This window comes from Rhipicephalus microplus, chromosome 3 (genome assembly GCF_043290135.1).
Source record: "Rhipicephalus microplus isolate Deutch F79 chromosome 3, USDA_Rmic, whole genome shotgun sequence".
NCBI classification, from domain to species: Eukaryota; Metazoa; Arthropoda; class Arachnida; order Ixodida; family Ixodidae; genus Rhipicephalus; species Rhipicephalus microplus.
The window spans coordinates 27,267,383-27,294,060 of NC_134702.1; the positions used below are offsets into that span (position 1 = coordinate 27,267,383).

Genomic DNA, 26,678 nt, shown 5'->3' on the forward strand with positions numbered 1-26,678 from the left:
CATCTGCAATTTTCAAAAATGACAGGTGACGAAATTGGTGCCTCCTCGTTAGTGAAGTTTGATAATTTTTTTCTCGTAAGTTTTGCCGTTAATCACAAAACGAAGTTGACTTTCGGGCTACCTGGTGAGAGGTGCACGAAATATAAAATACTCAATGAAATCTAAAATATCAACTTTTGGACCCGTGTCGATCTCTCGTGGAATCACCCGCTCGCAGAAAAAAAAAATGCAGTACGCTTTCTTGGCCTATCCCTCCGAGTGGGTGTGAGCCATGAGTCCAGGGAAAGAAACAAAGAAACACGATCGGCTCGTGCCACGCTCGCCTTCCTTCTGCAATGACACGTCTGCTCGATCATCGGGTGGCCATGTGGGAGATCTTCGCGAATGAACTGTCCTTGTCGCTCGAAGGCGTAAGCCTTTCGCGGGACTGCGTGATTCGCACAGACGACGGGGGCGAGTTCAGGGCCCACCGCGGTTTCCTGTGCTCCTCGAGTCCCGTCTTTCAGGCACTCTTCTCCGTGAACAATGGCGGCCGTCGCGACATTCGCTTGCAGGGCGTCTCTTCTCCCACGATGGCTGCGTTGCTGGCTTACTGCTATTCGAGCAAGGTGAGCCTACTAATTAAGACGCAGACGACGCGTGTTGTTGCTTGTAATGTGAACAGACTGGCGCAGCACGTCAGGGAGAAAGTTTGTTGCGTTGTGCTGATTTAGGTGGGAGGGGGCTCCCCTTTACTAGTCTAAGGTGGCTGTCAAGTCTTTTGCAGTCTGTTGCTGAGTCGGACTTGCACTGTCATCACTCAATGCGCAAGTTTATGTTGACTTAGTGCATTGACTATAAAGGCCATTGGGGGCCCCTGATGGTGCAATCGAACTATTTACGTGCAGCTTTTACTTACGGAAAATGGGGCACGAAAGCAAGGCCATTTAGAGAAGCAAACCCTTTGGTTTCCCTTAATGCTCACATTTTCTATTGCGAAGCTTTTTTTTTTCATATTCATTTTGGAGGAAGATGGGTGAGGAAGGCGCTGCTTTGAAGTTTGGTCCCCCCGTAATTGGGAACCCTGCATGTACCTATGGTAAGTTAGACAAATGGGCTTTACTTCGTCAGCCTCTCGAACCAGTATCGACATCGTCTTAGTGGTAATTTCCCCTCCATTGCAATTGTTACTGTGTGGTAGTGACCATCACATGACGAAGGACGATGCCAGTAGCTGAACAACTGTATAGTCCAATCTTGCACAAAAAATTATGCTATTTGTGGCTATGCGCGGGAGATTAGACGTAATGTATTAAGAAAGCAAAATAATTTTTTTTGTAGTTTAAGTATAACGCTCGCAAATACTTTAGCAGCTCACTTAAATGCTTATTTAAAGAAAAAAGAACATGTTTTTTTTCGTAACAAAAATATCTGTGGGTGGTGCATATACATGACGACGCACAAGCGTTTCGTGATATAAGTGATCGTTTGTTTCCAAGGCTAACCCCCGTATTCCCAAACGCTCCTCGACTCGACCTTCACCTTTTACTTGACAGAGTTGACCTCTGCGCCACTGCTCGGCTGAAAATGACGCTGTACTACTCAAGAATATCAGCAAATTATCACTAATATGCAGTGACTTGCCCCGCCTAAAGATGGCGCTCCGATCGGCTTTCTCAAGTGAAGGTGGAGCGTTGAGTGAAGGGGCGTTCTAGAATACGGGGGTCAGTCTGTGGTCGTGTCTCAAGCCTCTTGCTTTCCTTATCTTATCACTCAAAGAACATGCTTCAGTTTCACTAGCGAACCTGCTTAGAGAACATGCTTTTCCCTCATGAGTGAGTTTTTGAAGGTCAAGAACACACGGCAATGCATCGTTGTACGAAGCGTCAACCTCGTAACCGGCCGCGTCTGCCATTCGTTCTGCTGCAGCTAAGTCTCAGCGCAGACAACGTGACTGATGTCCTTGCCGCTGCGGACATGCTGCTCATGGACGAGGCGCGCAACCAGTGCCTGCACTACTTGCTGCGCCACATGACCATCGAGAACTGCCTGGGCATGGCCACTTTGGCACAATGGTACCACTGCCCAGACTTCACTCGAGCGGTGTTCAACTACGTGCGCGAGCACTTTGACCAGGCGAGTGCTTCACATTTCACAGCAACCGTGGCTATCAAGTAGGGCACTCGCCTGCTAGAGCTTTGCTGCTGAAACGTTCGCTATTTTGCTCTATAGAACTGCACATACAGGCAGCTTAAATTTAGCAGATAGCACTTCGCAGACAGGTGTGAAATGCTACCTCTTCTCTAATATTATGCCTGTGTCATACTTAGCTAGACGTTTCATTACGTCACCGCTACGTACCAAGGAGGTATTAAACCATCTTAGTACGTACCGCCAAAGTACTGAAACGTTTGGAGCATTACTCACCGGGTTTGAAAGATGAATTCACACGTAAAGTTTGATCTTGTTAGAGCGCTGCACCGTCCTATCAGAACCGATCGGTCAGTACAATGTTAGCAGGTGGCCGTTCCACTGAAGTGCACTGCTACTGTTAAAGATGTAAAACTACGGCCGCTGGATGTTTTTTTGTCCAGCGGCCGTGGTAGAACAAAGTACGTGTGGTAAGCTTCGAAGCAGATACTTCTTTGCGGCATCTCGTTGGCGAAGCCCACACTTAGCGTTTGTAGATGATGTCATGGACACAGTAGCCAATTAAACTTGCGGCTTGACGCCCTCCGTTTAACGCAGGTGTGGCGCACGAGTGACGAGTTCCCGGATGTCCCAGAGGAGCTGCTCGTCGAGCTGCTTACCTCGAACGAGCTGAACGTTCGGGACGAGACAGACCTGCTACATGCTATCGCACGTTGGTCCTCGGCCAGAAACGACACTGCCGATGAGGCATGTGCTGATCTGTCGAGGCTTCTTCAGTCCGTACGGGTCGGTCTCTGCAGAGCAGCGTAAGTTGTTGCGACCGAGACGGTCCACAGTGTGATATGCACGAATCCTTAACGCCCAGAAAAATACGAGATTCATGTCCATGCAAGGTTTGTATTTATGGTGTGTCGCAAGTACACATACTACGTTGATTGCAATGGGATTACAAACCTGGTATAGTACGCTGCCTCAACGTTCGCCTGCGTGGGCACCATAGCTCTTTGAAGGGAGCGCCGCGTTTCCCTTTTACTTTGCCGCCTGTGGTTGCATCCAGTAGTTTCACTGCCCGACCACCACTGAACACAATGATTTTCGTGTGAGAGAGGTAGCAGGAGCTTTCACTATCGGCAAAAATGCCGACGCGTGTGTTAGCGTAGCCTCTATTAGGTAGCTCGATTGCGAGTTGACTTACCTAGATAGGACGTAAGGTTTCAAGCCTGTAGTCTTTGTGTCATGCCAATAGATTGCACGCGTGCTCTGTTCAATTTTCCCTTCATTTTTTTGTATTTCATTTGAATGGAGCGCTCAGTTGTAAGTAATTAGCGCTCGTGTGGTGAAGTCTTCATCTTTTATGCCACTTCAATATGAACCTAAACCAGCTAGTCCAACTCTCCCCTGTGTTTAGCCTCAATGGACAGCCTCATGTGTGAGTCGGTGCCAATGCCATGTTTCTACGTTCACGTGTGCCACTCATGCCTTCCGGCGTTACTTTAACGAAGCTAACTGTGTTCTTGCGATTTCACTGCCACGCTTTCATTGACCATGTATGCATCTCCATTCTCAGGGCCCTGGAAGACTTCGGCCGCTCGCATCCAACGCTTGCGTGCAGCCGCGCGTACAAAGAGGCTGTGTTAAAAGCACAGCAGCGGGGCCCCTGCCTGTGCGCGCCCAACCCGCGGCTGCTGGTGCAGTTAGCTACTCGCCGTTCGTCGCACGTGCAAGCGACGGCCCCTTCTGTCGAAGGCCACGGTGACGGCAACAACGCCAACGTCGCGGCCACCGCTGCTCCAAGAAGACGTGAGTGGAAATCCGGAATTTATCGCTGACGTTTGTTGTACAGGCTTTCAATACAGCTCACTGCACAATGCCACGAAGCATGCTCCCATCCCATAGCAGAATGTCGCTAAACATCTGTGTCTCGGAGGCTTTCGTTTTATCGATACCGGTTCGGTCCCTACAAAACATCAACCAAAACGGCCGAGGGCAGCATAGGAGAGCGAAAAAAGTGGATTGTGCCAACGAACACGGCCACAAAAAAAAAAAAAAAAAGGCTGCAGGGCGTGCGCTTCCTCCCTCTTTTTTTTGGCAGTTGGTCTTTCAAGATTATTTTCAACCAACTAGCCCAATCTGGGGCCCTACTTCTGTTTGTGTACCGTGAAGAGAGCGCAGAGCTTCAGAGTGTGGGCAGCTATAATTTATGACCATACATACGAATGATGCAAGGTCCGAATATGCGTAGACCTCTTACGCTCGAATGGTCCTACAAATGGCCCTGCTAGAGTTTTCGAATTAGTCATGTAAAGCATTCACTAAAAGAGCATATTGCCTCATGACTTCACCGACACCGTTTTTTCTTGATTCGTTCGATAAGAGCGGAGTCGAAGCACGCTGCCATTGCTTTGTCTCTTCTCGACCCAACGAAACCTCTGGAAGCTAAGCAGGGTGGCATGACACGAGAACCAACTAGCCTTAAAGTACGCAGCGATTACTTTGTTTGTTCTGACCCCAACGAGAGCTCTGGAAGCTGAGCAGGGTGGCACGGCACGAGAACCATCTAGCCTTAAAGTACGCAGCAATTGCTTTGTTTGTTCTGGCCCCAATGAAATCTCTGGAAGCTGAGCAGGGTAGCATATGGCACGAGAATCAACTATAGCCTTAAAGCACGCTGCAAGTGCTTTGTTAACGCGATAGAGTTAGAGAGCTTGTGTCGTAGGAATACCGCCGTCGGCGTTGGCACCGTTGGTTGTGCGCGGAAAACCGGAAAAGAAGCAAATAAAATAAATAATAAAATATTTGGTCCTATTGACGATCGAACCCGGGCCGTCCGCACGGTAAGTAGGTGTCCTGCCACAAAGCAACAATGTTTTTTTGTTCTGTAATTCACAAAGCAACAATGTTACTTGCCGATGCTTCGGGAAAAAAAACACTACATAAATGCCGTGTAATAGAAGGAGTCTCCTTAACGCATTTTGTGCGACAGGTGTCATGACGAAACCGAGCCCATTCGACGATTTGTAGGTGCGTTCGGGAGGGCATCAAACTAAGTCGAAAAAGGCCGGGATAGTGCAGCCATCACTGCTAAAAATACACAGGAACTTTCGAACAGCTCTAAGAATAGACAAGTATGTCCATCTAGCGGGAACATATCAAGCCTTTCCGGAGGCGTTGATCAAGCAAACAGCAAACGCTAGACAATGAGCTGCCACCTGTGAGGCATTGTGAGGCTCTTTATGGCCTTCGAGATGGCGAGCGCGCGGCATGTATCTTGGAGGTCATGTGACTCTTGCTTTTGATCAAAAATCCGTATTTACCATTTGCGCGCGCGTGCTTGTACGATCTGTGCGCGTGCGTGTGTGTCTGCGTGTGCGTACTTACTTAGCGAACTTAGCGTACGCACTTAGCGGTCGAAGGGCGCACTAGGGTCTGGATTTCGCTATCGCATTCAACTTTTAAAGGCGAACGCAAGGGTCCCCCAATTTTTTTTTTTTTTGTTCTGGCCCCAACGAAAGCTATGGAAGCTAGGGTGGAATGGCACAAGAACCAACTAGCCCAACAACTGCCTATTCTGAAAAAAGAAAGAAAAAGTATACCACGTGCGTCTCGTGACCTTGAGCACTTTGCGCATTTTTTTTTTCGAACGCGAGGCTTTTCAGTCTGCACACGACGACACGGTGGTGTCTCCCGCGGCGGCCACCTAACAGCAGATTGCAGCATGCTGAAATCAGCCAATGACGTGATACTTGGGTCTGTGACGCAATGATGTTGTGTTTAGGAAAAGTGGTGAACACTTTTGAGTACTTGGCGCTTTACTGTGGGAGAGCACAAGACGTTCCCGTGCGCCTCACACTTGATGAGGCCGTGCCGACAAAAATCACGCCACGAAGCAGTTCACGACATCAAAAGTCACTACTCTGATGGGGCTGGGTGGGGGGGGGGGGGAAGGAGGCACGCAAAGCAGAAGGAATCCCTGCAAAACTGCGGGAAAAGCTTGTTGAACATTTCAAAACTGGTGCGATGCTAGTAATATGAAAATGAAGGGAGGAAAGGAACAGACGGGTGATTAGCGCCCGTCTGTCTTTTTTCTCCGCTTATTTTCATGTTCCTATCACTGCACCAGTTAAGAAATTTTCACCAAACTAAAGCACCAAGTCGCCCAAAAACAAGTTCTTATAGAAGAGAAAACGATCTTGATCTGGGTTTCAGAATTTGTAGTAAACTCCAGGCTGTGTTTTGCGCTAAAATATTCGGCTCGCGTGTTTTCGGGAGCCTCGACTGCCAATCGGCAGCCTTTTCCGCCAACGCTCAAGCAGTGTTGCAGGGCCTCTCTAGGAGAAAATAGCCTGTTTAGATTCGTTTACCAGCAGTAGCAGCTCAGCGTTTAAGGTGTTGCACTTTTCAGCTCAAGGACACGGGTTCGATTGCCGGCCTCGGTAGCCGCATTGCCTTGGAGGAGAAATTCTAAAAACATGCTTGTAGTTTGATATAGGTGCAAGCGAAGCAGCGAAACTATAGTAAACAAAACAAAAAGCCTTGAAATTTCGGCCAGAAAAGTCTCATGGCTTTGGCACGCAAAAACCACAGAAGTTCATTGCAGGCTATCAAATGGGGAAGACGCTAGCATTTACGACAGCTACCCGTAGTTTCTCAAGGTTTGACCTTCCAGCATAAAGGGGCTTGTTCGAAACCGCTTGAGTGCAAGCGTTGCGATGTCAAGTAACCTTTATCGTCGCCACTTCCCCTACGAGTCACTGTGCCGTGTCGCCTTATGGCGGACAGATATTAGGTGCCTTCTTCTTTTTCTTCAAGAATTACTACTATCATCGCTACTTATAGTGGCTACACTTGCGTCTTGCAATGAGATTTGAATGTTTTCCTACACACGTGGTTAATATAACCGCTCCCCCATAACGTCGTGTAACCGTTTTCCTGCAGCGGCATCGCTCCCGCAGCGCCAGTGCGAGAGCTGCGGCGCGGCGCGGAACCCCGAGCGTTGGCTGCCGCGCATGCCGTATCAGATGCTCTTCGTGATGGGCGGCTGGAGCGAAGGCCAGGAGCGTGACACTATTGAGACGTACGACCCCAGGGCCGGACGCTGGCTCGTGAATCAGATGCAGGGATTCAAGCCTAGGCAAGCTTGGCGCGCTCACATTATATGCATGTCCCAGTAATTCACACCGCACTGATATACGACTGGGCTTTCAATTATTCGAAAATGTGGACGTTACTAGAGAAGTCAATGCACCGTGACAAGTTGTGTGGTCGAAGAATGACGTGAACAGGATTAGAAGCATTTATTCCATTCCTTTCCGTGTCTTTGTCCACCAGTACGATATTTCACAGTAATCACGAGAGCGTGCTAGCCCAGTTGTCAACGCTGACCAGAAGAAACCGCACCCACGGTCATGATTTTCATTGAGCGATGCGTTTTATTCCGTTCACGAACGAAGACTTGGAAACTTCTTTTGACGTCTGTGAAACCCAGTGCTAGCTTTTTAGCACCCGCGCGAAATGTCTAAACTTTTGGTATCATTTTTGATCCCTCGATTTATATCTGGTTTCCACTTCTTTTCGAGAAATCGCACTGAGAGAAGCTCGGTGAATAATGAGGTTGGACACGGTACCATGTTCTCAAGCAGCCACTTCGCGTGGTGCACATGACAGCGATCGGTGGAACATAAAGTTCAGGAGGGACTTCGCTTACTGCGGTTTGCAGAGGGGCTCGTTTGAACTGCTGCTGCTTTCTCCAATAGACACACCAAGTTTAAGCAAATTTTTTTATTCACTTGCATTAACTAATTAATCTTTGCATTTCTAATGTCTTGAATATTGCCACGTTTCTTTCCTCATGTTTTGTTATCACGCCGTTACACTAAGTTCAGCGCAAACCACGCCTACGATAATCGAAAAGCTTCGAGGCTGTAGTAGATTGTTTTTTTTAAGATTACGCCCACTTCGTGAACATTTCAGACTATTCTGGAACCTACGTTGCCTCTAGCGATAACGCTAGAGCATTCCGCGGCAAGTGTCGTTTACAAGTCGGGGCGAAGGCACTCTGACGCTGACTGCCTATCTCGCGCCCCCGTCGACCCACCACCGCACGCAGGACAACGAGGACGGCGAATGCTTCCTGGGAACCTTAAGCGTTGATGCTTTTGCAGAGCGACAGCGTGCCGATCCTGACATCAAGAGTCTTTTGGAATACCTAGAGGGCAATACTGCCGGTGTTCCAAAGGTATTAAAGCGAGGACTGACATCGTTTTTCTTGCGTAACGGCATCCTCGTCAAGAAAAACTTTTCGCCACATCGGGCCAACTACCTCCTCGTAGTAACTTCAGTGTTACGTCCCGAAGTTTTCGATGCCCTACACGACGACCCCGATGGCTGAACACTTCGGTGTTTCACGTGCACTCGCGAGAATACAGCAGAAGTATTACTGGCCACAACTTGCCGCTGACGCCACTCGTTATGCCAGGACATGTCGAGACTGTCAACGACGAAAGACGCCGCCGACTTGGCCAGCCGGACTTTTCCAACCTATTGAGCCACCTAGCTGGCCATTTCAGCAAATCGGCATGGACTTACCGGGGCCATTCCCGACGTCGAATTCCGGAAACAAATGGATCGTCGTAGCTACTGACTACCTCTCCTGCTACTCCGAAACAAGAGCTCTGCCCAAAGGCTATGCCACCGAGGTAACAAAGTTCTTCGTCGAGAACATCGTATTGCGTTCCGGAGCACAAGAAGTCCTCACCACAGACGGAGACGGTGGACATATAACTAAGGCAATCCTAAGGTACAGCCACACAAGTCACCAAAGGACCACCGCCCACCATCTACAGACCAATGGCCTCATCAAGCGTCTCAATAAGACCATCGCCGATATGCTGACCATGTACGTCGACATCGAGCACAAGACGTGGGATGAAATCCTTCCGTACGTGACCTTCACGTACAACACCGCCGTAGAAGAAACGACGCAGATGACGCCGTGCAAGTTGGTCTACGGAAGGAAACCGACAACGACGCTCGACGCCATGCTGCCAAACGTCGCTGACGAAGAAAACCTAGACGTCACCGTCTACCTTCAGCGTGCGGAAGAAGCTCGTCAACTCGCCCACCTGCACATCGAGAATCAGCAGGCGGCCGACAGCCGCCGTTACAATCTTCGACGAAGCTTCGGGGAGTACCAGCCCGGTGACCGTGTCTGGGTATGGACGCCGATACGCCGACGTGGACTCAGTGAAAAACTTCTACGATGGTACTTCGGACCGTACAGAGAAGTTCGACGTCTCGGTCCACTTGACTACGAGGTTGTTCCCGACGGCATTACGAACTCTCAACGGCGCCGTGCTCGACCTGAAGTCGTCCATGCCGTGCACCTCAAGCCATTTCATTCGAGAACCTGAGGACTCTATTTTGTTGCTGTTGATGTGCTTTATTGCTTGTACTTACTGTTTGTCTTTATTAATGTACCTTCGTCTTTTGTTTAAGCATTGGGACGATGTCTTTTTTTCAGAGGGGCAATGCCACGTTCCTTTCCTCATGTTTTGTTATCACCCAGTTACACTACGTGCCAACCGCGCCAACGATGTTCGAAAAGCTTCGAGGCTGTACTAGATCGTTTTGTTAAGTATACGACCACTTCGTGAACATTTCAGATTATTTTGGAACCTTCGTTGCCACTAGCGATAACGCTAGAACATCCTATGGCAAGTGTATAACTGCCGATGCGCTTCGCCACTTGTCGGTTAATCGACTGCCGACGCTCCCTTCGCCGCTACCAGTGCAAAGCTTTCCGTTTACCGGGCACAGGTTCGCCCAAATAAACAGTTTATTGTAAGACCTACACCACCATATTCTAGAACGTCGCTTCACTCAACGCTTCACCTTCACTTGGGAAAGCCGATGGGAGCGCCGTCTCTAGGCACGGCACGTCACTGCATATCGGTGATAATCTGCTCCGATTCTTGAGTAGCGCAGCGTCATTTGTAGGGTGGAAGTCGAGTCGAGAAGCGTTTGTGAATACGGGGGACAGTCAGCTTCATTCGTCCACGTCACGACTTCGTGATAATATTTAGGTCAGATAGCGGAACCTCTCAAACATGCTGATCCTTCGTGCGGTCCCCAAATATTCAACTACGAAGAACTGCGCAGCAATATTACTGTGTCGCTTTGCAGGTCCGTGAAACCCGCAAACGTGTAACTGTGAATGGAGCTTTTGCGAGAAGTACATTTCAAGTTGGGCATCTCGTAATAGAGTGGTATAGACGCGTGGATGATTATTTTGGATAAATGAATTCTATCTTGTTTTGCAGATGTCCTTCATCTAGTTCATAGCAAAACGATGCACAAAAGTGGTGCTTGCACCGAGTGTGTATCTTGAAAAACTCTTGGGCGAGAAATCCGTAGTAACTGGGAACCATGGTTTCATTTGCAGGGCGTACCACGGCGTGGCATTGCTGCGCAATCGGCTGTACGTGGTGGGTGGCATGCGGGGGGCCTCGTACTTGCGCTTTTGCGACTGTTTCGACATCGAGAGCTGCACGTGGCAGAGTTGCTCGAGCATGAACATCGCAAGAGGCTACGTCTCCACCGTGGCCATGGAAGACTACGTGTACGCCGTCGGAGGCCGCAACGGTACGTGCGGACAGCCGCAAAGGGTGACAAGTCTGCGCGGGGCCCGGATTGTGCTCTTACTCAACTACTACATAAGTGATTTATATATCCGCGAAACCAGTTCTTTCAGTACCGTTTCCTGACCATAACGGGCACCTGACAAAGTACTCAGAGTGACAGAAGAAAGTGAGGTCGCGCGACTTCATTAGACAGCCGAGGCGCTTCACGTTGAGTATTTCAATGTTGGCACTGAGCCCCGTGTAAGAAAAAAAATTATATTGGTCCTGAGCCTTGATTTTCGCAAGACTGATACGGTGATCCACTGACGCATGCTCCTCGTTCTAGTCTTTGTACACAAGGGCAGACTTTTAAAACATAAATATGGTTGCGCAAGAGAAGTATTGCTAACTATGATCCTTTGTCACGCAGCCAACGAGCGTACCGCTTCCGTGGAGCGTTACAGCCCGCGCTTCAACCAGTGGACCCTGGTGTGCGCCATGAGGAAAAGGCGAAGCGATGGAGCCGCTTGCGCCTTTAAAGGCAAGTTACGGCAACACAGTGCTACTTAGCATTTGTATACAAACACAGTCGAAAAAAGAAAGGTTTAGTACGAATGACTTGTGCCCGGAGTGTCGGAATCGCGACACGCGGTGCTGTTGCCGAACGTGCTTATGGCGAGAGTGTCAAGCACATTCCATTTTCTCAAGCTGGAGTGGCCCGCAGAAACCGATCTATGGTAAAGCAAGGTGTGGGAGCGGGCTAGGTGGTATTCCATGTCTTAAACAGCTGAAGCGCGAAAAAGGGTAACACTGGACAAAGAGAACAACGAGGACAAGTGCTACTATATGGAGAAGTCCCGATTCTAAAGTTTGGTCACCAAAGTGATACCCGAAATCAGAATAAAATAGTTTTAAAAAATATATAATAGCAAACAGCTCTTCGTACGCGGCCACGGTAGTGCTTCATGGGCCCAAAAACTAACGCATGGGTCTTATTTTACCGGTGGCTTTAATAAGGGCCGCTTTTTGTTGCAACCACCGGCGAGTTCGGTTCGGACTGTCACGGTGGATGGACGTGTTTTTGAGCGCTCCCGATCGACTGCGCAGATAAGTTGTTTTGCATGTTTTGAGCTTGTCTTTATAATTATAAGGCAGCAGTTAAAATACCTGTAGCACTTATTTTATTGTACGGCTCTTTTGGGGGTCTGTCACCTGGTATTTATTAGTTTGTGCGTGTGTGTTTGATTTTTTTTCTTTTGCCACTCGCGGGGGAAGTGCACGTGCATTGAACACGCAATTTTTTGTAGATGAGCTTAGACTTTCTCTTTTTCGTAGGGTAGGGCTCGAGCTTTGTAATTGTCGAGTGAGACAAGTCATATGGACAATTGGTGTCGGAAAGATATGGTTAAAAAGACTGTAAAGTGTTCAGAATGTGGGGTTGGTTTGAAAGTTGGACCAAGTGTAGAAGCGGAAGGAGAAGAGGCTGACGCGAAGTGTAGGCAATGTGAGGTCGAGGAAAAAATGGAGAAAATGATGGTTACCCAGAGTGACCTGCTGATGAGAATCACCGAGCTCGAGATTGCGTTGGCGACAGCGCAAGAGACAACGAGGGCTATGGGAGAAAGGCTGAAGTCCGCCGAGGAAGCACTAGCCAAGATGAACAGAGGAGCGGCCTACGGAGAGAACAGTAGGGAACCGGCAACCAGAACGGCCGAGAAGAAAGATCAAGCAAGTTTGAAAAAAAAAACAGGTTCAGCTGGTTCAATTGTCGCAAGACCCAGCTTCAGCGAAGTAGTGGTGGGGCTGGGAGGGGACAAAGCAGCCAGCGTCACAGGTGCAAGTAACCCCCAGGTGCAGGACGCTCCAGCTGAAAAGTCACAGCATGTGATAATCGCCGGGGACTCGAATTTAAATTGATACACAGAAGCCATCAACGAGAGGGTAAAAAGTGACAAGAGAATTGCAGTAGGGGCGTTCCCAGGACGCCAGCTGGAAGCAGTCATGAGGCAAGTGAGCGCAAAACTCAAAACTACAGCTGATAGACGAAACCTCGTGATAATTTCAGGCGGTTCAAACGATGTCTTAAATGAAGATACAGCAGGACTAGCAACTACACTGGCGAAAGGCGTCGATGACATGCGCGCCACTTATCCTCAGGTACAGGTAGCGATATGCACGATACCGGAGGTACCGGTGCGTGATAGCAACGCGCAAAGAGCGGTTGTCAACGCAAACCAAGAGATGTGGCGGGCGAGTCGAGAGAAAGGCTTTGAGGTGGTGGAAATAAACAGAGAGGTGCATAGGTGGGGCGGTTTTCAACGAAGCAGAATTCACTTCGATGGACGGCTAGGTCATGAGGTGGGTTGGTGACTTGCAGGACGCGCAGTAGCTTTTTTGGGGGGGCAAGCGAGCCCTTCGGGGTGCAGGATAGCTAGTAACGAGGAAAACAACCAGGGAGACTCTTCGACAGGTGTTATGGACAGATACGATTCCAAAGTGGCACCAATGTCTAAGATAGGTAGAGTCCGGGGCATAAATAGACGTAGCCACGAGCGCCGAGCCCATTCAGACATAGAGTATATTAACATGCAGGGTGGTAGGAACAGGCTGAAGTGGGAAGAGATAGAAGCACAGCTAAGGGAAGAGAGGCCGATGGTATACGGTTTTGTAGAAACACATCTCAGGGACCTGGAACAACCTCCGAACAATCCGGACTATGCGTGGGAATATTGTAATAGAACAGAAGGCAGCAGAAAGGGGGGTGGTATTGGGGCATTCATTCATAAAAGTACAGACTGGCAAAGGGTCAAGCAGGAGTGCAAGGAACATTTATGGCTAAAAGGGAAAGTGGCAGGTCAAATGACACTCCTTGGTTTCGTGTACTTGTGGACGGGAGCAAAGGCCAGAGAGTAAAACCAGGCAATGGTAGAGTGTATATCAAAGGACATTCAGGAGTTAGGAAGAGAGTGCGAGATAATTATACTAGGAGACATGAATGCGCACATAGAAGATATAGATGGGTATACCGACCTTACAGGCAAAATGATCATGAATATGTGTGAAAGGCTTGATTTGATCATTTGCAACAGTACCGAGAAGTGTGAAGGGCAAATAACATGGGAGGTAGGAAGGCTGCAGTCGACGATAGATTATGCACTGATGTCACATAGGATGTATGATAAGCTCAGGGGAATGCACATGGATGAAGGTGGCTTCAGAAGTCTGGGTAGTGTTCACAAACGTATCAAACTAAGTTTTGAAAGAGCAGTGAAAGTGGGAAGGAGACAAGATGAGCAACTACAGGAAAATTTTTATTCAGAAAGGCAAATTGAAATAGCCACTGAACAAATTGAGAAAGTAATCACGGAGGATAATAAGACAGTGTGGACATAGACGAATCTAACTAGACTCTTTGAGCTAGAGCTTGCTAAGACGCGTAACAAGTCACCACGGAAAAGAATACACAAACCCAAAAGTTGGTGGGATGAAGTTAAGAGAGCCATAGGAAAACGTCAGGAAGCCTCTAGAGAACACAGACATGCTAAACGGTGGGTTGAACCGACAGATGATGTTGAAAGAAAATGGGAAATCTTTCTAAGCGGTAGAAGGGATGCATCCCTTCTGATCAATGAGAACATTAGAAGAAAGGGAGCTCAGTGGCTGGCAGATGTACATAAAAAATATAGAAATGCAGCTGCGAATTTTCGTAACCGTATAAACTCCCTAAGAAATGAGACGAACCTAGAGCAGAGGTTTATAACTACAGCTCAAGGTGCTAGGCTGGAAGGGGACGAAGCTATTGAATATATATATAAGAACAAGAATGACAGAAAACTTTCTACAACGAAGTGCTTTATGCACCACAATAGACAAGGATGAGTCAAGTGGCGCAATGGCTCCAGTTTCACAACGAGAGTTTGAAAGGGCTGAGAAAAGGGTTCCTAGTAGTACATCAACAGGCCCAGATGGCATTCCAATTAGGCTGATAAAGACATTAGGTCCGAAGTCTAAGCAGGCTTTGAGAGAGGCAGTGAGCAAAATAATAATCGATGGTGAAGTTCCCGATGGATGGAAACTTAGCAGGATGAGCATGATCTATAAAGAAAAGGGGGACAAAGCTGACATAAACAACTACCGTCCTATAACAGTGACATACGTGGTCTACAGGCTGGCGATGAAGATTATAAAGAAAAGACTGCAGGCATGGATAGAGGATGAGGGGGTGCTGGGGGAACTGCAGAATGGGTTTCTGAAACACAGGAGGTTGGAAGACAATCTGTTCTCACTGACGCAGTGCATTGAAATAGCAGAAAAAGAACACAGGCCCCTGTGGCTAGCATTTTTGGATATCAAGGGAGCATACGATAGCGTGGTTCAAGAGGAATTGTGGGGAATACTGGACACACTAGGCGTAGAACATGTAGTCACTAATCTTTTAAAGGGTGTCTATAAAGGTAAGAAGGTAGTTATAAAGTGGGAAAAACAGGTATCCAAGCCTGCAGAGGTAAAACGCGGCCTTAGGCAGGGGTGCCCCCTGTCACCCTTATTATTCATGATGTACCTACAAGGATTAGAGGCAAAATTATAGGGAAGTGAACTGGGCTTCAACCTCTCTTTAGTCAAACAAGGAAAACTTATTGATCAGGCACTACCAGCATTAATGTACGCAGATGATATAGTGCTAATGGCCGACAACAAGGAAGATTTGCAGAGATTGGTGGACATCTGTGGTAATTAGGGAGATAGGTTAGATTTCAGATTCAGTTAGGAAAAATCAGCAGTCATGATTTTTAATGACAATGAAAGTAGTGAGCTTAGAATACAGGAGGTCACGCTAGAGATAACAGATAAATACAAATATCTGGGCGTATGGATAAGCAATGGGGCCGAGCACGTAAGGGAACACGAAACATACGTGTCGACTAAAGGTAAGAGGAATGCAGCGGTAATGAAAAACAGGGCACTGTGGAATTACAATAAGTATGATTTTGTGAAAGGAATATGGAAAGGGGTCATGGTTCGTGGTCTGACGTTCGGCAATGCGGTCTTGTGCATGATATCAGAAGTTCAAGCAATATTAGAAATTAAGCAGCGTGGAATAGGTAGGCTTGCCTTAGGAGCTCACGGGAATACACCAAATCAGGGAGTACAAGGTGATATGGGATGGTGTCAAAGAACAAGCGCTAAAAATAGGCGCACCACCAAATTGTCGCGACGAAACGCCGGAGTGGCGCCGCGAGGTCAAAAGAAAAAGAAAACAAACATCTAAAGGCTCCCCGGGGCGCGCGCTCTCCCCTCGGAAGCGTGGCTTCGCCGACGAACCTTCTCGCCCCACATCGGCGGCCGAGATAGCCCGCGAAAGTTCTAGAACGAAAGGGGCGTGGTCATACCGAGTTGAGTCATCGGCCGCGGAGGGCATTCCAACCGTCTCGCCCTCTTCCCAGCCTTCGCTGCGTATCGCGCCGACGAAATGACGAGAACCGTCTGGAATGTCGCGCGCAAGGTATTTAACCGAGCAGCCGAGATGAGAGGTCAGGAGAAGGCGGAATTTAGCGCCAGAGTGCGTAGGGATCTCGCCGTGTAGTCGGCGAAGGTTTTGTCCGTAGGGACGAAGCAGGAGATAAAGAGGATTTCCACCTGAGGGGTGAAGGCTCGAGCTACAGGCAAGAGCGTGTGTTTACCGCTATCGAGCGAGGACGCGTGGCAACAGCTGCGTGTGTGAAGCCGACGTGTTCGGGCAAAGAAGTTTGAAGCTTGGAGAGTGGCCTATTGAAGACGGGAGGTTTCCTAGAAGAGAAACTTCGGCGAGGTTTCCTGGAAGAGAAACTTCGAGGGCTGCGGAACGACAACAACACTGGACTTTGAGTGAGTGATTCTCGGAAGAGTATCATCCAGACTTTAGTTCCAAGAACTTTGGACTGAATAGGTTTTCTATCTCCTTAGTCTTTAAGTGTCTTGGTTGTTCAATGCATGCGACTGCGTTGTAGTGCGTATTGTTGTCTGTGTCCGTTGTTTCAAGTGTGGTTGATTGTACTGTGTAGTACGTTGTTTGTTTGGTGACGTATTGTATGTAACTATTGTGGAGTGTGCATTCTTGTGTATTGTTTTCGATCTGCCATTTTTGAGAATATAGTATTTGTTTTGTTTATCAACTCTCGGCTCTGACTTGTTCTTTGGGCCACAGCCGGCGTCTGCTGGCGCGCCAAAAAGGACCACTTCTAAATTGTCCACGCTTTCGTGGTGCGGTTCGGAGGGCCAATACTTAGGCCCTTGGAATTATCCCGGCGATTGCCTCCCTAATTAACGGGACCGGAGTGACAATTAATCTGGCATCCGCGACAGGACCTTTTGGTGCACAGTGTGTCCAAAGTAGTGAGAAAGAGCCTCGAGTTGTTGATAGTGCTATCGGAACGTTTTTGTGTGTTGTTCAGTGTTCGCATTAACGAGTGCAGCGGAGTGTTCCGATAGACTGATTAAGGCAGATACTTTTTGCACGTGGCAAGGTTTTATTTGCGAGTTGCGAGACACAATGGATCTCGAAAAGTTAGTTGCGCTTGGTGAGAAGATGGGTCTTTCCGGCGCCGAACTACGGAAATGGGTAAGCCAGAAGAAGAAAGAGGCGGTGGAACGAGAGAGGTTGGCAGCTGAGAGAGCTAAGGAAGAAAAAGCGGCTGAGTTGGAACGAGAGAGGTTGGCGGTCGAAAGAGCCAAAGCGGAAAAAGAAGCTGAGTTGGAGAGAGAGAGGTTGGCAGCAGAGAGGGCCAAGGAAGAAAAAGCAGCTGAGTTGGAACGAGAGAGGTTGGCAGCCGAAAGGGCGAGAGAGGAAAGAGAAGCGAGGGAGCGACAGCTGAAAGAAGAAAGAGAAGCGGAGATGGCTGAAAGGGAACGGCAGCGGCAGCACGAGATGGAACTCGAGCGGCTCCGTTTGCAACAGCGAAGTGAAACTCCAGTCCAAGCTAGAGTTGAAAGCAGCGAACGGGAAGATCATGGCTTCCGCTTGAACCCAAGCAAGTTGCTCATGGCGTTTGATGAAAGGAAGGACGACCTTGACGCGTACCTTCACCGATTTGAGACGATTGCGAAGAGCCAGAATTGGCCGGAACATCAATGGGCAACTGCTTTGAGTACTTGCTTGAGTGGTGAAGCGCTCAGTGTGTACGGTAGGCTGACGCCGACCGATGCCACCAACTATGCAAAGGTGAAAGCTGCTTTGCTGAAGCGATTTAGATTTACTGTAGAAGGATTCCGGGACAGATTTCGGACAGGAAAGCCAGCTGATGGTGAGACGGCTACGCAGTATGCCGCCCGACTTTGTCATTATTTCGACAGATGGATTGAACTTTCAGGGACAGCGCAGGAGTACGATGAGCTTAGAGAGCTCCTAATTAAAGAACAATTTCTTACTAGTTGCCACCCAAGTCTGTCGCTGTACTTGAAAGAGAGGAAGGCTGAGTCACTTGAAGGAATGCTTGAATTGGCTGATCAATTCTTGGAAGCGCAAGGTGGCACTAATTTGGCCAAGGTCAAGAAAGATTGTCCCGATGAGTCGAAGAAATTGGCTCCCGAAGAAAAGAAGCGTGCACCAGAGAGCATTCCGCGATGTTTTCTGTGCAACCGAGTGGGTCATCGCGCGAAAAACTGTCGAACGATCTTTACGAGCCCTACGGCAGCAAAATGTTTCAAGTGTGGTCAGACTGGGCACAAAGCAGACGCTTGTCGGAACGGAGTGAGTCAAACTCACCAGGTATCCTGTGTGCAAGTGGCACCGAAATCTGATAATAATGCCGTCACCGATGGATTCGTAGAGTTGAAGAATGGGGAGAAAATTCCTATTGTGGGTGCTGTAATGTCAAAACAGCCAACCGGTGTTACGAAGGGAATGCCAACGCTGCCTGGAAAGGTTGCAGGCAAGAAGATTACGGTTCTAAGAGACACCGGTAGCTCCACGGTTATCGTGCGGAGAAATTTGGTACGGGAAAGTGAGCTAACAGGTAAAACTAAACCAGTTTGCCTAATTGACCGTACGGTTCGGGTGCTTCCCGAAGCAGAGATTGAGGTGGAAACCCCCTACTTCAGCGGGAAGGTTGCCGCTCTATGTATGACGGCCCCCCTTTACGACCTTGTCATCGGAAACATCGACGGGGCGCGAGGACCGAATGATCCGGAATGTTTGGGAGAAGATCCTAAGATAGAGCCCTCGCCAACCCAGCGACTGCGAGATACAGTGGAGGAGCATCCCGTGACGGATCTCACTAGAGCCCAAGGTGAAGCCGTGGCGCAAGAGACAGCGAATGAGAAGACGATCGTGTTGAATGAGTTCACGCGCTGGGCAGCTGGACGTACGTCGGCACGACCCCAACCGACCGACAGTGTAAAGGTGACGGAGTCGGCCAGCCGGGCCAAATGTCGAGACATGAACAAGCTGGTAAATAAACAGACAGGACCCGTCGAATGTTATGACCCGTTAACGGTGTCGGAAGTGACAACGATGGCTGCGACACCGCCTCAGATATCGTCGTTGGAAAGGGCCCGCCGAGAAAGAACGTGGAAACACAAGAAGAGATCCAGCGAGCACCGCAAGAAAGGGCGCAAGCGCTGCTCGAAATGCACAGGATAGGTGCTGAGGTGGAATCAGAATGTGTTTGGCAGGGCTGAGTGCCATATGTTGTGTTAATGTTCTTGTTGTCCTGTGTCGCAACTGTATGTTGAGTGAGTCAAAATGTTAGTTTCGGTGATGTGATGTATAGTAATGATGTGAGTATAGTAATTATTGTAATGAAAGAACTTTGTACCTTTGTATTGTTTGGAATGTGTGATGAAGTGTTGTAGTCATGTACCTGTGGCTATATTCCTTGTGTTGTGGAATTGAATTAAATGTACAATTGTATTGAGTGAACTATTGCGAATGTGACGTGTCATGAGCTACGGACTATGTTACAGTCTTTGAGTGTGTGGGGACTGTTCGCGGTCGTTTGTGCGGTTCTGAATATTATGAGATAATATTCTTAAAGTGGGGGGCAGTGTCACAGAACGAGCGCTAAAAATAGGCGCGCCACCAAATTGTCGCGACGAAACGCCGGAGTGGCGCCACGAGGTCAAAAGAAAAAGAAAACAAACATCTAAAGGCTAGAGATCTATCGAACTTTTAAGCAGGAAATTGCCAAGGAAATTATCTATGATAATACTCGGGGTAGTTCTGTACTGTTTGAGGCCAAGACCGGAGTTTAGCGAACCAAGACATATCGGGCCAAATACAAAGGGGTAGACACGAGATGCAGTGCGTGTGGAGAGGAAGAAGAAACTGCCGAACACTTGATAATGTTCTGTAAAGGGCTTCACCCTATAGTTCAGGATGATGGCGCAGAGTTTTTCAAAGCACTGGGGTTTAGGGACAGGGAGGGCAAAGTAGACTTTAAGCGGGTAGAATTAATTAGAAGGAAGTTATCTGATTGGTGGCTAAAGTCAAGGCACGAGTGGAAATTAAACCCTTCACTGCAAAGTACGAATCCTAAACCTCACTATTTGAGGGGAAAAATAATCTAATTTTTGGTTAATTAAGTATTACGGCTTGGTGGCGCTAGCCACCACCCGATCTAAAGGGTACAGCCATATCCATCCGTCCGTCCTTCCGTCCGTCCATCCATCCATCCATCCATCCATCCATCCATCCATCCATCCATCCATCCATCCATCCATCCGTCCGTCCGTCCGTCCGTCCGTAAGAAAGCGGAATGTGCTTGACACTCTCGATATCGGTGTGCTTAGAAACAGCGCGGCATGTAGTGATTTCGTCGCTCCGTCCGTCCGTCCGTCCGTCCGTCCGTCCGTCCATCCATCCATCCATCCATCCATCCATCCATCCATCCATCCATCCATCCATCCATCCATCCATCCATCCGTCCGTCCGTCCGTCCGTCCGTCCGTCCGTCCGTCCGTCCGTCCGTCCGTCCGTCCGTAAGAAAGCGGAATGTGCTTGACACTCTCGATATCGGTGTGCTTAGAAACAGCGCGGCATGTAGTGATTTCGTCGCTCCGAACACGGCACTTTTTTTTTGTTTCGTCGTCGCTGTTTATCGGGGTACCAATGTATTAACTTTGGTGGTTATGCACGGCGCACTATATCATTTATCATTTCCCAGGCCGAATATACGTGACTGGTGGCTTCAATGGTCAGAAGGTGCTGACCAGTGTAGAAGTGTACACGCCCAGCCACGACACGTGGTGCCTGGTTAAGCAGCTGCCAAATCCGCGCTGCAGCCACCAGATGGCGGTGCTCGGCGGGCGCATCTACGTCTTCGGTGGATACGACGGACGCCGACGGCTAAGCTCAGGTATGTTTGCCGAACGTCCGCGGCTTCTCTACAATTTCATCGCTTTTGCCGATTCACGTGGAAGAATAGGTAGCAGCCCCGCCGTGGTGGTCTAGTGGCTAAGGTACTCGGCTGCTGACCCGCAGGTCGCGAGATTGAATCCCGGCTGCGGCGGCTGCATTTCCAATGGAGGCGGAAATGTTGTAGGCCCGTCTGCTCAGATTTGGGTGCACGTTAAAGAACCCCAGAGTGTCGAAATTTCCGGAGCCCTCCACTACGGCGTCTCTCATAATCATATGGTGGTTTTGGGACGTTAAACCCTACATATCATATCAAAAATAGGTAGCATAAAATATCTTGAAGTAACAACGATGCTCCTAAGCTTGAGATATTTGGACAAAGATTTTGTAGTTATGAAGAGGCAGGTCGAATTGCTACGAAGGTATTTCGCATATTTCAGAAATTATTTATTCCATAAGTGTTAACTGCGATTGGTCTATGTTCACGTGCCCGGTATTTCGAATGGCCAACAGCGATTCACCGTAATCACTGCGTACAATTATGCATGTCACGTATTTTATAGTTTGTGTTTCGCGGGCATCTGCAGTAAGCTAGCAAGCTGAGAACTCCAAAATGGGCGTTTTTCTAACTGTCTTACTACCTTATAATAGGATTGGTGTGAGCAATTCTGCTGCTCCAGGAGTTAAGTATTATTACCTGGTTAAGGGATTTCCTTACAGCCCGTAGACATCCATCGCAACGCTCGATTCACTTTGTCTACTTCATTGATAAGGATATTACGATAAACCAAACAAACTTGCCCTAGCTACACCCACGCGTATGGCATCGAAATGATGTTCCCGGTGAAGCCGTCTCAATAAACGATTGTAATCTCCTACCGTGAACGTCTGTGCTTGCTAGTCGCTTCGCCTTGGTTTGCTGGTACGCGTTCGAACCTAGAACCACTGTTCCATTTGTTAATGAGAACTGAGATACATTTATGCCAAGGAAAGCATAGGAGATATTATTAGAAGTAATTGTAATGCAAATGTGAAGGAAGAAAAGTAGATGAAGTAGATGAAAACATAACTTGCCGTAGGCATGGACTGAACCTGCGACCTTCTAATAACGCGTACGATGCTTTACCAACTGAGCGAGTATTTACGGCGGCTCTTTGCGTCGTTTGAAGGCGAGCTGTGCGTCATCGGTGGCTCCGATGGTAAGTGGTGCTTTTGTTGTGTCACTTTCGTTGGCATAATTGTCTGAAAGTTGTCATTAATATTGTTTCTAACAAAGTAAACGAGCCGTCAAGTCTATCCCTCTTTTCTTGTTACATTAGTTGCAATTTGTTGATCACCTGTGACATCTGTTGAGATGCTGTATACTCGAACATATATTTTTATAGTTTCCATTGCATTACTTTGCTTATTGTTACAATGCCAGACAGGGTATTTACGGTTTGAGAAAACATATACGTAACGCTAAAAATAGTAACTTCATGAAAAGGGGCCCCGCCGCGGTGGTCTAGTGCCTAAGGTACTCGGCTGCTGACCCGCAGGTCGCGGGTCTAAATCCCGGCTGTGGTGGCTGCATTGCCGATGGAGGCGGCAATGTTGTAGGCCCGTGTGCTCAGATTTGGGTGCACGTTGAAGAACCCCAGGTGGTCGAAATTTCGGGAGCCCTCCACTACGGCGTCTCTCATAATCGTCTGGTGGTTTGGGGACGTTAAACCTCACATATCAATCAATCAATCAATCAATCAATCAATCAATCAATCATAAAAAGGGACACAATAGGCATCGCGGCAGGCGTCAAAAATAAAAGATGGTTCCCACTACGGGTGCAGTAAGTGACAAAATGATTCTGTTGTCTCTCTAAATAGCGCTAGGACTTCAAAAAAGATTTCCCTGTTAACGAAATGGTCTTTTCTTTGCGTGTTCTTAGTTGTGTGCAGTGGAGACGAAGAGGAGCCACTTGTGTGGCGTCATGTGTCCCCCATGAGGATCGCCCGCAGCACCTTCGCCGCAGCGCTGTTTGACGGCGAGCTGTACGTTATTGGTGGCTTCGATGGTGAGTGATACCTTTGATGTGTCACAACATGAACTTTTTGTAGCGGTGTGTTTTTGGAGAAAAACATATATCGTAAAGTGTTATAGCGATATTAACATATTGATACTCAAGGTGCATTTTTGCCGTTACCGTTGCCGTCATGTTCCGTAATAGCTTCAAACCGATAACCTCGCCTCACAAGTCGTATGCAATACGTATGAGTGATAGATCCCGAGGGCCGCAGGTGGGCGCATCTCAAGCAGCGTTAAAGCCAAGGAGGATTTTAAAAAAAAATCTTAAGAAATTGCAGGAGCGGAAATGGTTGCGCAGAGATGAAGCCGTTCCTCTGGCAAGGTGGCGGCTGTGGCGGCCATCTTACTAGGGGCATGATAAAGCATCACCGTTCAGCGATTAAAAACGGGGCGTTACCCTCGCACGCCCAAAGAATTTAATGTGAGAACTTTTTCGGGTCACATAATGCTCCAAGCGCGTCCTACAGTTACTAGTTTTTTTAGTGAGCCTCTCATGGGAGGCAAACTTCTTTGAAGATTCAGTCATCCATACTCGTTTCTGTATGTTATTTCGTCGGGAACAACTATCCTTTAATATAGAACTTACGCAGAATTTACATAACATATCAAAGCCACTTGATCTTCAAGTGGGCACTGTCAGAAAAGAGTATGTTTCCGCCATCTTGGCAGTGGCAAAAGCTGGCTTCACTTCTGCTGGCAAGGCAATGCAAAAGCTTCCACTCCAGCAATTTTTCTTTAATCCTCCTTGGTTAAACCAGAGACTGACCTACAAATGCGCATGAAACTGTGCCGGTTTTAGGGCTGCGTCGGTCAGGAGGCGACTGCGAACTTTGATTAAAAGGTCGTGGTTGGGCTCGCTCGCACGCGCGCTGTCTCGAGTGAGATGGCCATTTCTATGAAGACGCGTTTCACTTTCGTGTTATAACGATTCCTATATCCACGTTTTTCCTTTGTAAGATCAAGTAGCTTTTCGTGAGCGATACGAGACTGTACGTGAAGCGTTTAACAACCTATACTGCGTACAACCTTCGAATGGTCTGCATCTCGGTAAGTTTTTGGCGTTGCAGATTGAGTGGTTGTATCACTAACTATACGTACAGACGAAAGAAATAATTAACGTCTAAGAGCAGCGTTTTTGTGTTACGTTCTTTTTTCCGCGCGTGTATACTTTGCTGCTGCCATTCAACGTGTATACAACCCTTTTTTGATATAATATTTCTGCTAGTACTACAGCAACTACTATCAGTACTACAAGTACTGATATTACTGCTGGTGCTGCTACTACTGCTGTAGGTACTGCTACTAATCATATAGGACTACTACTACTATAAGTAGTACTGCTACTACTTCTACTAGTAATACTGGTAGTACTAGATAGAATCAGTACTAGTACTACTATTACTACAACTACGATGACAAGCCCTGTCACCACTGCTGCTGCATCAACCTATTTAACGATTCTTTGCTAACAGTTACTAACTCCTTCCTGTCCCGAATAACTCCAGGCATGGGCACCACAGCCGAGGTCGAGTGCTACAACCCATCCTCTGACAGCTGGCGTCCCATGGTGCCGCTTAATGAAGCAGTCTCTGCAATGGCCGCCTGCACAGTGAGGGGCCTGAACGTCTGCAGGCGCTTCTCCGCCAGTGCCGAGCGCTAGTCACTGCGGCTGTGTCTTCGACGAATTTTAATAACAATACTTCTTTTTTTTGTGAAAGTTTTTGTACTTAGTTATTAGCTGTCAGCCTTTTGTCCTTTCGATATCTATCTATTCCTTTCTGTCTTTTTAATTGCCCGCACACCCATAGATGAATGATAACACTAGCAACTACTTCGACTCGGACAGCAGAGCTTACGAGTTCTCGCACTCTTCGAATGTCCTGAAAAATTGGTGTATATTGTGGAAACATTTAGATTATGATATAATTGATTAAACAGACGTCCTCGATGTGCGGCGTACTCAATTGCAGCCTATAACGCTTGGTTACACTTTGCCGCAGCCCATTCGCTACCTGGGTGCCATTGAAACTGGGCTCTGGTTCTGTGGCACTATTGAGTATAGGTAGCTCATTTCAAGTAATTGAACTGCATTGCGTTTTAAGTGTCCGCAAAGCTCATTGGAAACTATCTGTAATAAAGTTATCGGACATAAATTCTACCATCTACACCATGAGCGTCAAGCAGCTTAGGCATAAAAGAATAGCAGAATTGGTGACGATGTGACGTGCGGAGTAAAATCACTCGGTTAATGCAGAGGTGCCTGTGTTAGAATGGGTCAGGACAGTAGCAAACACCACTACTGCACACTGAGAAACTTGGTTTTGTGAAGTAAGAAAATTTTCAATTGTCGATACCAGCGAACATGACCTCTAACCTCTGTTGTGGTCGTAACGGGACACACAACGCAGTATGGAAGGGTGCTCCATAAGACATGTTGCTGGACAAGTTTGTTCATTCTTGCGACGCACCTCATTGCACCTCATTCATGCCACGGCTTCGGCGAGTGAATTCCACCGTTATTTGCACGGGGCCGTCTACTCGTACCAAGAAAACCGCGTAGTGAGTGGTATGCAATTCAAAAATGGCCCCGTATCTGCATGTATCTGCAAACGTCGTCTAAAGACGATAGTCTTCCGTGTGGAGAGAGTGAACAAAACATTTATTTGATGTTCGGCGCAAGAAAATCAGTGAATGGTATTCCTGAGGCGCCGAGTTAGTGCCTCGAGCGTGCAGCGGAGGCGAAAGAGCGCATCAAGTCACGTCACACGTGAGACATGAGCGCCATCTGGCAGTTTTTTTTGGGAAACAAAGCGCGTGGTGCACGCCCGTCTCAGGCTGGCTGGCTGGCTGGCTGGCTTATGCCTGGGTGTTCTCATGATAACCCCTTCACCTTGCGGTAAACCAAAACTAATATGGGAGGGTAATACGGTTTCACGGATACGACTCACTCGTCATGACATGATTAGAAAGCTTTAGCATGACGTTTTTACGGCCCGATCCGGTCTGAGTTTGCCCGCTAAGCTGCAGTGGAGGGGCGCACAATTTTCTCGTTTTAGTTATGCGTTTTAGTTAGACCTTTCACAGTTATAGCACCCTCTGGGCAAGTTAAATTTCGTTAAATAAAACAACAGACCAGTTTTACAAAGTAGATATACATCACTCTATTGTTCGCATATTATTCACACATGCTCTTACAGTGCAATTACAGTTTATTTCATCGAAGATAAAATGAAGCGTCGACTTGAAAATAGCCACGCGATATTCAGAGAGGTTGCATTCCAGAGCACGAGAGGAGGCGCGCGCTGCGTCTCCCTTAGGCTTGAAAAACCGGCAGCAACGCTCCGCTTAACCAGCGCATAAGCGGAGCGTGGGCCTTGCTCCGCTAACCCGCTTATGGCCCTAGCGGAAAACGCAGGTGCACTCGTGTTCCCGCCCCGCTTAGCCACTGAGCGGAGCGTAAAAACGTCAAACTAGAACTCGCTAATAGTGTTGCAATTCAGTCGCGTACGTTTACAAACACTGTCCGCCAGACAGCAGCA

At 48.1% G+C, this 26,678-nt stretch overlaps 2 protein-coding genes across 2 annotated transcripts; both read left to right on the top strand.

Annotated features, from left to right (window-relative positions):
• Nucleotides 1-340: 340 nt before the first annotated feature.
• LOC142802770 (kelch-like protein 10) lies at nucleotides 341-7,366 on the top strand. Its single transcript, XM_075887807.1, has 5 exons — nucleotides 341-608; nucleotides 1,909-2,115; nucleotides 2,728-2,936; nucleotides 3,698-3,930; nucleotides 7,066-7,366. Exons 1-5 carry the CDS (start codon nucleotides 366-368, stop codon nucleotides 7,299-7,301), a joined length of 1,128 nt encoding a protein of 375 aa, XP_075743922.1. The 5' UTR covers nucleotides 341-365; the 3' UTR covers nucleotides 7,302-7,366.
• Nucleotides 7,367-9,014: 1,648 nt separating this feature from the next.
• On the top strand, nucleotides 9,015-25,087 carry LOC119162139 (uncharacterized). Its single transcript, XM_075887808.1, has 6 exons — nucleotides 9,015-9,067; nucleotides 10,571-10,770; nucleotides 11,179-11,289; nucleotides 20,888-21,079; nucleotides 23,003-23,128; nucleotides 24,645-25,087. Exons 1-6 carry the CDS (start codon nucleotides 9,015-9,017, stop codon nucleotides 24,797-24,799), a joined length of 837 nt encoding a protein of 278 aa, XP_075743923.1. The 3' UTR covers nucleotides 24,800-25,087.
• The last annotated feature ends 1,591 nt before the right edge of the window (nucleotides 25,088-26,678 follow it).

Coding starts and splice junctions, on each gene's coding strand:
- LOC142802770 (XM_075887807.1), top strand. CDS start 366: ATGTGGGAGATCTTCGCGAATGAACTGTCCTTGTCGCTCGAAGGCGTA. Junction 2,116..2,727: donor TGCGCGAGCACTTTGACCAG/GCGAGTGCTTCA, acceptor CGTTTAACGCAG/GTGTGGCGCACGAGTGACGA. Junction 3,931..7,065: donor CACCGCTGCTCCAAGAAGAC/GTGAGTGGAAAT, acceptor GTTTTCCTGCAG/CGGCATCGCTCCCGCAGCGC.
- LOC119162139 (XM_075887808.1), top strand. CDS start 9,015: ATGCTGACCATGTACGTCGACATCGAGCACAAGACGTGGGATGAAATC. Junction 11,290..20,887: donor AGCCGCTTGCGCCTTTAAAG/GCAAGTTACGGC, acceptor ATCATTTCCCAG/GCCGAATATACGTGACTGGT. Junction 21,080..23,002: donor ACGCCGACGGCTAAGCTCAG/GTATGTTTGCCG, acceptor GCGTGTTCTTAG/TTGTGTGCAGTGGAGACGAA.